Source organism: Melanerpes formicivorus, unplaced genomic scaffold (genome assembly GCF_026170545.1).
Source record: "Melanerpes formicivorus ecotype bairdi unplaced genomic scaffold, bMelFor1.0.p_v2 SCAF_16, whole genome shotgun sequence".
Classification (NCBI taxonomy): Eukaryota; Metazoa; Chordata; class Aves; order Piciformes; family Picidae; genus Melanerpes; species Melanerpes formicivorus.
This window is the reverse complement of record NW_027142368.1, coordinates 15,346,782-15,358,958: the sequence shown is the minus strand read 5'-3', so window position 1 is coordinate 15,358,958 and position 12,177 is coordinate 15,346,782. Positions and strand designations below refer to the sequence as shown.

At 45.2% G+C, this 12,177-nt stretch overlaps 1 protein-coding gene across 4 annotated transcripts in view; it reads left to right on the top strand.

The window, feature by feature from the left end:
• Positions 1-12,177, top strand: part of NAV2 (neuron navigator 2) — a 353,869-nt gene that overhangs the window by 232,420 nt on the left and 109,272 nt on the right. For all 4 annotated transcript variants that reach the window (XM_068148346.1, XM_068148344.1, XM_068148343.1 and 1 more), the window contains one exon: positions 10,836-11,934. In XM_068148346.1, coding sequence (XP_068004447.1) covers positions 10,836-11,934 — 1,099 coding nt within the window. The remainder of the gene's footprint in view (positions 1-10,835; positions 11,935-12,177) is intronic.

Below are 12,177 nucleotides of genomic sequence, written 5' to 3'. Positions count from 1 at the left end.
ACTCCTGAACTGGGGCATGTGTCTCTTGTCCTGAAGCATGTGTTGGCTACCTGTGTAGGGGTGCTGTGCTGTGAAGCTACACTGAAGAGGGAGCTTGAACTAGCTTGGCTTTTTTCTCAGTTTACCAAGATGACTAAATAAGGACAGTAAAATACTGCCTTCACTCTTCAAAAAAAAAAAAAGAGAGGGAGAGAAAGAAAAAACCTCACAGAGAAATAACAATAATTTGTCAACTGAGCAACTTGAGCATCAGCTGCATTTAGGCAGGCAGTTCTGTGAACCCTCATTCCTCATCCTAATCCATCTCCTCAGAAAGATAAACTGGTTGCTGAAGAAGCACACAAGAGCCTCTACTTTTTAGGGGCATTACAAATGACCGAAAGAAACAAGGGTGGGTTTGAGGTTGACAGCCTACAGAAGTTGTATTAAGTGCTCAGAGTTTTTGCTCTGGTCAAAATTTCCAGTCATAAATTATGGTCTTAGAGTGAAAAAGAAAAAAGGCCAAAAAAGAGAGGGCTTATGTAAGTTGAACTTGAGCTTCACTTAAAAATATAATCCTGACACAAAATTGGTCTGCATCCATGAGAAACAAAAGCAGTTGGTCTGACAAATTTTTGGCTTCTTTTAAGCTAATTGTAACGTTGCCAGACAAAGTTTATTGTCAAAGTGCTAAGACAATTCAAGTTTTCTGACCCATATCCTGTATTTTGCTGAAGGAAATGAGACTTGCATGACCACGCTGTGTGCCAGGCTTGGTACATTTTCATCTCCTTGCCCTCCGTGAGCTCCATTGAGTGTTTTTGGAGAAGGAAACGGGAGAAAGGGAAATCTGCCTGCTTTGGCAGCCTGCTTTGGCACCAGTGGTCACTTTGGGATCGAAGGTAGCCTTCAGTGCATTGTGTTTGAATCATTTCTTACATAGTGGGTTGCAGTGTTCAGCTTTGGTTAATAAATCTGTGGCCTTTCCCTCCAGATGTGAATTGTCTTCCAAGTCAATCGGCTGTGTCTTGTGGCAATGAAAGTGCATGAATTGAAACAGAATAGATCAGAAGTGAAAAGGACAGCAAATGGAGCATGGAGGAATAGCTAGCTACTGGGAGATAAATAACCTAGATTTTGGGGAAGGATTCCTTTAATCAGTTCATGATGAGACCACTGGTTTTCTAGGAGCCCTGGGGAGGGGACTTAGGTAACAATCAAAACTGATGGCAGTGAGAGGCTGTTGGATGCATGCATGTCTGTTGTGAGATGCACGCGTCCACTCAGCAAAGGAACACGTGAAAAGAGATCTGAGTCTCACTTCCTACACCTCACATTGTGTCTCCAGGGCTTTATTTTGCTTTCTCAGTCTTCCCATGCTGTCTGAAACCAGTTTCAAGATGTGGAGAAGAGCTACATCTTCTCTAGTAGAGATGACTAGGACTCCTAGGTCAGGCCTACAGATCTTCATTTCAGGGTAGAGCACGAAGTAAAAATCACCAAAATTCTATGTATGTGCTACTTCAAATAAAGAAGTCTGGGGTTTGTCCATGCAAGAAGTAGCAGAGCAGTGTCCTAGGTAGTATGAAGGAGGAGATGTGAATACTGATGCATATCACCTCAGTGCAGACTTTGACACAGTGAGTCTTCTCATGAGCTTGTCTCAGTGGTTTGGTTAGCTACACACAATGGAGAGTCTTTTGGTTTTGACCAGCTCTCAACACCTTCATATGTCCACTATCCACCCTGATCTTCAAGCACCCAGCCTTCCTTTTGCAGTCTCTGAAGTCTGGTGATGTTGTTTGGGAACATTCTGTTTATTACTTCCCAGTTTGGATCCACAGTTTGTAAAATCCCTGAACTTCTGAAGCTGTAGGAAACGTGGATTTAATTTGCCACCTGTAGTATGTTTGTGAAGGGGTGCTGTCATTGTGGCAGGCTTGCAAGCTTTCTTCTTAGCTATTTTTTTCTCTCCCACTTTGTCCCTAATGTTTTAATCTAAAACAATCCTACAGAGGGCAGTAGCAGTCTGTGGGAAAAATGACACGCTGCCTTCAGGTTGAATGTTGGAGAAGTGTCTGTAAGTGAATGTGGTGGGTTGGAGTTTCCCCCAGCATTAACTTTAGCCAGGCTAACTCAGTTAGAAGCAAATGAAGCTGTATTTACATGCAAAAGCTACACTCCACAATGGAATGCAGTGAATGTGTGCAAAATATAGAGTCTTTTGTTTTCCTTTTTACACCCAATAGGGATTTATTTCTATTTTTCTACTTCTCTGCTCAAAATCTGCAGCTCAGTTTTAAAGGCTTAGCCTAAACTACCACAATGAAAAAAGGAACCACTTCCAGGCTGGGACCATTTCCATGTGAGCTCCTAGGAAATGATTATTAGTCAGGTTTTGAAGGAGGCAGTGCTAATAATGTCAAGATTTTTTTCCTATACTTTGGATTGGTTTGGAATATCTTAACTTCACATTATCAAAACAAAACTGACAAGTTAGTATAATGTTAGTAAGGAGACGTAACCTCCACACTGCTGGGCAAAGCAGTCTTAGGGGTCAATGGTTAGATGTACCAAATGTGTGCACTTTGTGTAGGTGAAGGTGACCCCCATGAGAGCCATTGGCATCAAACAAAATACTCATCTTCAGGCAACTGAGATAGGAAGATAGATAGATAGGAAGATAGATAGATCGATAGATGAGAATCATAGAATGGTTTGGGTTGGAAAGGACCTCCAAAGGTCACCTGATCCAACCCCCTTGCAGTCAGCAGGGACATCCTTCACTAGATCAGGTTGCCCAGAGCCTTGTCCAGCCTGCGCTAGAGTATCTTCAGGGGTGGGGCATCAACTACCTCCCTGGGCAACCTGTTGCAGTGTTCCACTACTCTCATGGTGCAGAAGAGATCTAAATCTCCTCTGCTCTCATTTCAAACTGTTGCCCCTCGTCCTGTCACTGCAGGACTTTGCAAACAGTCCCTCTGCAGCCTTCTTGTAGCCCCTTTCAGGTACTGGAAGGTTGCTCTTAGGTCTCCCGGGAGCCTTCTCTTCTCCAGGCTGAATAACCCCAGATCCCTCAGCCTGTTCTTGTAGCAGAGGTGCTTCAGCCCTCTGATCACTTTTGTGACTCTCCTCTGGACTCCCTCCATCAGGTCCATATACCTGTGTGTATATATATATGTATGTATGTATGAAAATATCTCCTGGGATGCTGCTTGCACCCTTTCAATTTTCTAATCAGATGCATTCTTTGAAAGATTTGCTCATCTTAGTGCATCTCTTCTGACATATTTGTGTTGGATGTGTGCCCGTAAAGCAGCTTAGAGACTGTCAGAATGTAACAAGCAATATGACACATTTCTAGGAGAAGATGCAAGTATGCAGCAAATCATCTTTGTGCTTCATTTTACAACTGTTTGGCTGAATTTGGCATTTAAAAAGATGTCCTCTTTTGGCCTGAACAAAGGCTGGCTGAAGGCTTCGTTGCAGCTGGAGTGGAGCTTCACAAGGCCACAGAACTTTGCCATAGTTGGTGTGAGCTTTAGGAACATCTAAAACAAGCCAAATATGTATTTAAGTAAGTTTAAGGGGAGGAAAAAAAAGCCCAAACCAAAACCTAAACCTAAGAAAAACAGCCAGTGTTGTTAACTGGAGAGGTCATGGGGCTAAAAACCTTGAGCTCTGAAGTAAAGCATAACCTTGAGAAGCGAGGTTGTAGCCCGGTGTGCATCTGTCCCTGCATTGGGAAGAGTGGAACCACGTTAATTTATACCAGCTGAAGAGCTGACCCTGAATTTCATGGCCTTTACAGTTGCTAGATGTTTCCTTTGAAAATAAATATTTACAGTTTCTTGTAAATTTATTGCTGGGTGAGTTAGGCCAGAAGAGCAGGCATGGAAACAAGAGTTCACTCTGAAATCCTAGCAAAGGAAACAGCAGTGCTGCTCCAGCCCAGACTTCTCTAAGTGCCAGCATACTAGAATAGACTAGACTAGAATAAGTTGGAAAAGACCTTTGAGATCATCAAGTCCAACCTATCACCCAGCACCATCTAATCAACTAAACCATGGCACCAAGCACCATGTTGCTACCACACTTGTAGAAGCCTCCTTTCCCTGGGCTTCCTTTGTCCCTATTCCCTTTTGTGGGGAACCCCATTCATGGGTTTTCTCCTGACCCTGCTGCCTGTTGTCATCCCTAACCAAATACACCTAAAAATATCCATGACTGGTACCAAAGAGCTGCCACCAGCTCTGAAGTGGCTGATGTGCATCGAGCCATGGCCCAGCTCTTCGCTACTGTCATAGCAAGTAGATAATCACCTGCATGTTGGCCTGGTTTGAAAGATCTGCTGCTACAGGGATCAAGTGGTTTCATTGATTAGAGAGAGGAAATGAAGACCCTAGTATGAATAGGAATATGTGTCTGTCAGCTGGGTTTGGGAGAAATAGGTCATAGTTTTTTCAGCATGTTTATGTAGGTCCATGTGTAGCTGTAAAGACAGCTGATGGTAAAGTGCTGGTGTTCCTGTTTGCTTGACTCCACTGTTTCAGTGTAGAACCTCCATACTTGAGAGCACTTTGGTGTTCACCACTTCACTCTGTACAGCTGGGCTGCTGTGAGGAACACATTCCTGAGTTAACATGTGGTTTAGTTTGTACCTCTTGACTAAGTGGGAGTTTTCTGAGAGAATTTCTCCCATTGCCTGTCCCTCCTCCATTAAAACTCTTGCCTCCATTTCTTCCTCCATGATCATTCCAGGCCCTGATTGGAGCCACCACTAATACTCAAATCAGGCCAATATTCCCTTAGTGCAATTCTCAGACCACCCATATATATGTGTTTATCATGGTTCATGTAACCTGCCTGTAGGAGAGATGTGTTAGGTCAAGGCTGCTAAGTGTACATATTGTCCACTCCAGCTTTATGTAGGACTCATGAAAGCTTCTCTAGCAGCTCCCTGTCTGGAACTCATTAATGCTTTTGAATCACTCTGTTAGGAGAAATCTTGGGGGATTTGATTGTACAAGTAATGAGGAGAAGATGCAGAGCGATGAACAAGAATGCTGTTTGTCTGGTATCAAGTGGAGGGTGCAACTTGTTTTGAATGGCACAGTAGCTTGTTTTCATTATTCTTATGATCATCTAACTGGTATGTGGTCGATAGAGGTCCCTCCAACCTCTTTCTTAGGCAGTCATGTGGACAGCATTTTGAATTTTACAGTAACTAAACAAACACAAGAAGGAATTCAAGTGTCTCAGTCAGTTATGTCAAGACAATGAGGGAAGCATCGCCTGTGCTCCAGTTTTAGTTCCCTTCACCTCAGCACAAGTGCTGAGTCTTGGCCCACAGCAGGACTGCTGTTTCATGTGCTGGAGCTCCATGTGAAGGACGGAGACCCAACAGGAATGGGGACCTTGAGTTAGTGACACCTCCATGGCCTTCACTATGGATATGCAGAAGTGCAGCACATTTGTGTGAATACACAGAGCTGCTGTGTCTCCAGCACTGGGAATGAAGAAGTAGATATGATGGAAGGAGAGAAAACCATCAAGGAGTAAAGGTAATTTTTGTCTTGTGGTACAATAGGTGGAATCACCCCTAGAAGAGGGAAAGCCAGTGGACAGAAGCTAAAGGAATGGGTTCTGCTGAGCTCAATGAAGCCCTTGTCCTCAGCAAAGCAGAACGGTTCCTATCTGGGCTTTTCTCAGGCTGTGCAGTTTCCCTGTGGCAATCTCTGCTTTAAAGAATGTTTTTGTTGCCTTTTTTTGTTGTGATCCAGAGTGGAGGAGACAAAACAAAGCTTCGGTCACCTTGTGGGTGGAGGCCATGCCTACTGCCCACCCTCAGCTGGTCATTCAGCCAGCCCCTTCCACCCCGCTGCAGTTCTGCACAATTGAAATAGAAACTTCTTTGGGCCAGAAGAGTTCTGCTTGTTCTGAGGAAGGGCTGTGTGCCAGGGTGCTCTTGTTGGGAATGCTCTGCTCTACCTGCTGGTGGTTTGGATTACAGCAAGACTGATTTCTATAGACAGCTCCTGGCAGAAGTGCAGGCGTTTCCAGACTTTGGGGGTTTGCTGAGCACGATAGATCATGACTGAGAAAGAGCACAGCTCAGCTATAAAGTTTCTCTCTGTAGGATTCTTTATTTGTAGTGTTTTGAAGGAGCCTTCTGGTGGGTTTCTGGGAAGGGTCAAGACTCACCAGTTCCTCCTCTACGTGCGAGATGACCAAACTGCCACAGTGGTTTCTGCTGTTCTGACGCTCTCATGTCAAAGAGCAGATCTGCTTTTGCTTCCTAAATTAGGGTTTAGTTGTGGATGTGCTTTTAACTGGGTTATCTAATCTATGGGCTAGACTAGAAGATATTTCTCTTCATGAGAACAACTTATTTTTCCCATAGCTGTGAAATGAAAAAAAAATGACAGCTAGTTCATTCTGAAATGAATAAAAAGTGCTGGGAAGTTCTCACCCCTCCGAAGGAGAAGTAACTGTGAGAACAGCCTTTGTCTTTGTCCTGCCTCTCATGCTTGTAATGATTGTTTCTGCAAGTTTGCAGTTAGAGCAAATCCAAGTCCACTTGCTTAGAGTGAACATGACAAATGATGGGAAGTTGCATATATTTTCCCCTGAGCTTATTCTAATGTAAGCTCTAAAGGACTTCCCTGGAAGAATTAAATCATCACAAGCCTTCGGACCTTTTCTCCTGGTTTCCTCACAAACGGGTGGGTTTGCAGATGCAGTTAAGACTTTGCAGGAGCAGCTGAAATCAGATTTACCCATGCTACAGTGCAAATTGGCATTGGGGCTAGACCACCAACATCTTTTTTTTAACAGGAACGCTAGGAAGAAAATAGATTTCAGGCCAAGATTTGACTTTGAAAAGAGGAGCGCGGTCGTTATTTATTGTAGACTGTAGCTGGGGTTTGAAAACATTTCTTTTATAGTCAGTTTCAGTTAATGCAGGTTGCTGAAGAAAGGAAATATCTCCCTCACAAAGGAACACATGGGAAATAATAAGCTTATTAATTGAATGCATGAAACCTGCCCTCCTTTTCATGAAAGAAGGGCCTATGCGATGCTGAATAAAACTCTCCCCCTTTGCATGCTGATGTGTTATCCAGGGATTGATGTTGCTGCTTCATTAGGAAACCCAGCATTTGAATCTGCATGCTGGCAGCAGAACCCCTTTCGTTTACCAAGAGTGGTCTGAGTGGCACAAGAGCCAGCAGACTTCTTTGTGAGAAACAGAGAGCCTTCAAAAGGCTGACGTTTCCTGGAGCTGAGGCCACTTCTCCTGAGCATCTTTCTGCTTCTCGTTTCTTGCATTCACCTTGCCTGGTGCAACGTAACAAGAACTGCAGGAGCTTGAATTTCCAGGTTCACTGCAATCAAAATCCACTGTACTCCTCCAAGGAAATATATTCATTCCCAAAATGTAGCTGCTTCAAAGGTGCACTTAAGAGTTTCATTCATTTTGGATGCGTTGCATCCAGCATTCCCTTCCTGAAAGATGTCAGGGAGAGAGTCTGAAAAGGGCACTGGTGTCCCAATATACTCATCTGGGGCTTTTTTGGGTGTTACACTCCTGGTGGTGGTGTCCTAATTGTGATTTCTTTGACACATCTCTACTTGAGGTGCAGCTCTGTAAGTGGAAGTACTTGGTACTCATCCCGTGCTACTGGCAACAGAAGCCAGAGTTAGCTTCCAAACAGGAGGGTGTCTGTGAGAGGAGCTGGGGACTTCCAAACAGGAGAGTGTCTGTGAGGGGAGCTGGGGACAAAGCAAAGGTTGTGTTTGAAAACAAACAAACTGGAAAAAAGTTTGTTTTGTTCAGTGACTAAATTACAAAGGTAATAATTAGAAATCTTGAATACATTCAAAGACAGGCAAAATGCAAAAGGTTTGGATTTTCTGGGGAAATTAATTTTGAGCAGTGCTTTTGGATTTGGTCATTTTACTTGATCCAAGCAAAGCCTTTTCCTGACAAGTCCATGGCCTGGAGCACTTGCCTGGGCTGTTAGGATCAAGCTGACATCCCAAGTGAGCCAACACCTTCCATTCATTTCCAGAAGAATATTGTGGAGCTGGTAGGAGCCCTGTTTTGATGTGGGTTGCCTCCTGTTTCAGCTCCCACAGCTGGTCTGCAGTGAGCTAACAGCTAGCTCAGTGTTTGAGGGGGCATCAGGGCTTTATGGCTGGGTGATGGACACAACCTGGTACTTGGGTAGCTCTTGTCTCAGGGCTTGTCCCCTAGCCTGTGGGTCACAGCTCACACAAGGGCTCTGCATAGGCTCTGAGTTCTAGTGAATGCAGCGTGGCTTTGTTCATATCACAACACACCTTGCCTGTGTTTTCTCAAACAGCTGTTAAGAACCTGTTAGGGAAGACCACAGATTTCTTATCCAAGTCCTGTTTGGCTGCATGCTGAAGCTGAGTGCCATCTCACCCTGAGCTGGGTTTGGGTTGTCTGTGTGTTGCACCAACCTGGTGTGCATCCACGTCTTCTAATTAGTAGCTGCATCTCTCACTGGTAGCTCTCAGTTTGTCACCTCTGTATTGCCCTAGTCCTGCTGATTCTTGCAACTCAGCTGTTGCCTGCAACTCAGGTTGCCTGTCCATGTTGGTTAGAACATGAGGTTCATCTTTGGACCCAGCTGAGACATATTCACATATCACAGGCAGCTCTGATGGGTTTTGGGCATGGGTGCACTTTGTGTCAAGATTCACTTGGCATGATTAGGCCAGAATTTAGTGTTGAAATGACTATGAATCTTTGCTTCCTGTAGAAGTATCCTACTTTGAGATGGGCAATTGTCATTTTTTTTTAGAAGAAGCTATACAAATTAATTGTAAATGATGCACAAATGGGATTTTTGTGAAGCTTTCTTTACATTGCTGGTCATCTTCTGTGGAAGGCAGGCTGAGACAAAAGCTTGCTTGTTCTGGGTTTACAAAGGCATCGTGGTGCAGTGTTCCAATGGGAAGTAGATTTTCATGGGTAGGAGGACTTCAGGAAATAAAAATAATAACAAAGCAGCAGTGTATGGTAAGAAGCATGAAGGAAAAAGCAGTGGTGCACAGCTTGTGAAAGCAGAGGGATTAACATTTCCAGCAGTGTCTGAAGTAGTTGTGACCTTCCTTCCTCTGTGGGCAGGGGGCTGTGATGGTGGGCCACAGCTTCTCCTGGTGCTGAGGGTCACCGTGACTCCCAGCACTTACTTCTTCAGTCCTTCTTAACCCATCAGATTGAATCTAGCAGGCTTGAGCAGAGCAGCTCGAGTACCGTTGCTCTTTAGGGTGTTTGGTGGCTTGATTTTCCTTCTGTACTAGAGTAAAGCAGGAGCAGTGCCCTGGAAGGTAGCAGACTGGCACTGGCTTTAAAAGAGAAAGTACAATTCCTTTTGGTGGCTGTAATCCAGCTCTTGCTTCTCTCCAGCTCCATCTGGGTAGTTTGCCATAGGAAAAGGACTGGTAAAAGCAGCCAGTGTATTTGTTGGTGGTTAGTAACAGAGTTCTGGAAATCTCCCGAGTTCAGTAATATTTTTTTGAAGCCTCATTAATTCCTGCTGTCCTGCTTTGTCCACAACCATGTGAAACGACCGAGTCGATTATGGAGGAGTCTCTTAGCACCCTTAGAAACCCGATTCCCCGCTCAGCCAGGGAGATGCGCGCCCTCGGAATCTTCAGCAGCTCTGGTTTGGATCAGGAGGAGGGAGGGTAACAGAGCCGTATCTGCGCTGGGCAGCTGAACGTGAAGTAAAACAGCCCCTGTGTGGTTGCGGCGGCTGGTGATTTACGGGGCTGGATGCAGAGGGCAGCTCCCGCTGCCGCGGACGCACGCTCTCAGCCGCTGTTGATTTTTGAATTAAAAAAATGCAGCTCTGTACACAGCTTAGTCTCTTGCTAGAGGGCAGGGAAATATAGGTAAGAGCCGTTAATCCCCAGCAGGCTGCTGGGCAGGGGAACAGACACAGATGACAAAAGTTAATTGGAAACATGAGCGGTCTAACAGAAAACATACTTGTGATAATTGAGAGAGTAACGTCTCCAGCAAGGGAACTCTGCGAAGAGAAGCTTCAGAGGAGAAGTGGCCACTGGTAGGTGAGTGTGAATTTGGGGGGGGTTTGGTTTCTTTCTCCAAGCTCTCTTTAAGCTCTGCACTAATTTCTTAACAAGAGCAAACAACACTGAAAAGAGCTAAATAAATGCAAGGTTTGCTTTCTCTGAGTGTGTGTGTGTGTAGGGGGGGTACAGTTACTGGCACTGGCTTCTCTGACAGCTAGATCTAATACTTAATTTGGGTTCATTGCATAAGAGCACAATTGGGGTTGGGTTTGTACGTGGAGTTTCCTCCTGGCTTTTTGCATCTGAAGGTCTTAGCCTCCCCCCAATAGCTCAAAGGACTTTGGTTTCAATTTTTTCCTTACTCCTGCATTTTTTTGTATGCTTGAGGTTTTTCTGAGAATCAAACTTGGACAGCAAGCATTTTGCCAAAAGCAGAGGGAACCCTTAGTTAGAGAATAGTGCTGTGTTTTTGCTAATGGAAAAGTATTATGAGCTTAATAAGGGAGAAGACATTGCAAAAGGCATTTTGGTTTGAACTGGAGGAGCTGCTTTTCTTATTTATCCCTCTTTCTTGAAGCAGCAGCTAAATGTAAATTACATGGTAGGAGCTCATTGCTGCTCTACTGGGTAGGAAAAGAAAACTGCTACTGATGTTGAAATTACTCATAGGTATCTCTCTTTTTCATGCTCTTAATGTAAAGTTCCTAATGCTTCATTACAAGAAGAATCCCAGGTGCTGATGTGTTGAATTTTGGGGGGTGTGTGTTTTGGTCTTTTTTTCTTTCCAGAGCCTGCAGACAGTCCAGCCTCCCAGCCCACAGGAATGAATGAAAATGTCCCATCCTCAGTTCAAAGCTGCAGCAGTACTGTTGGTTGCAATAACTCCTCAGCCATCCCTCAGCCCAGCTCTGCTATTAAACCTTGGCGCAGCAAGTCCCTTAGCGCTAAGCACACAGCGACGTCTTCCATGTTGTCCGTAAAGCAGCCCCCGCCGGAGCCTCCAAAGCCGCCCTTGGAAATGGCCAAAGCAACACCCAACAGTCAAAAGTCCATGCTGGAGAAATTGAAACTCTTCAACAGCAAAGGAGGCTCCAAAGCAGGAGGGACAACGCTCGAAGGTCCAGGGTCTCGGGACAACAGTTGTGAAAAGCTAGAGGCGCTTCTCAGCTTCGAGGAGAGCGAAGAATTCGAAGCCACAAGCCAGAATGTGAACAATCCGGGATCCGTCTCCAGTAGCCCCAAAATTGCACTCAAGGGAATTGCACAAAGGACTTTCAGCCGGGCGCTCACTAATAAGAAAAGTTCTCCAAAGGGTAATGAGAAGGATAAAGAGAAACAGAAAGAGAAGGACAAGGATAAAAGTAAAGACGTTACAAAGAGAACATCCATCACGGAAAAGCTGGACCTGAAAGAGGAACCAAAAGAAGAACAGACAGCACTAGCAGCAACAGAGATGCCAAAAAAGTCCTCCAAGATCACAAGCTTTATCCCTAAAGGAGGAAAGCTGAATAGTGCCAAGAAGGAGGCCTCTGCCCCTTCGCACAGTGGAATACCAAAACCAGGAATGAAAAACACCACAGGGAAATCCTCAAGTGCCCCAGTTCCCGCAAAGGAAGGCGAGAGAAGCCGCAGCGGGAAGGCCGGCTCAGGGCTCTCTCATCAGAAGTCCCAGCTGGACAGCAGGCATTCCAGCTCCTCGTCCAGCCTGGCCTCTTCAGAAGGAAAAGGTGCAGGAGGCCTCAACAGCAGCAGCAGCAGCCAAGCTGTCAATGGCCCCACCGCCACGACACACACCACAGGGAGCAACACTGTGAGTGTTCAGCTACCTCATCCCCAGCAGCAATACAGCCACCCCAACACTGCCACCGTAGCTCCCTTCATGTACAGGTACGGTGAACCTCTCCAGTGGACTGCTCTGAACGTGACACTTAGATAGGAAGATTAATTTTGGAGACTCTTTCAGGAGGGTGAGGCAGCAAAATGAATGCCACGCCATGTAGAAGCTTTCTCGCTTTTTAAGGGAGTAGGCAGTTTATACATTTACACAAACTATGAGGCTCTGGGGAGACCTTAGAGTGGCCTTCCAGTGCCTGAAGGGGCTACAAGGAAGGGACTCTTTACAAGGGCTTG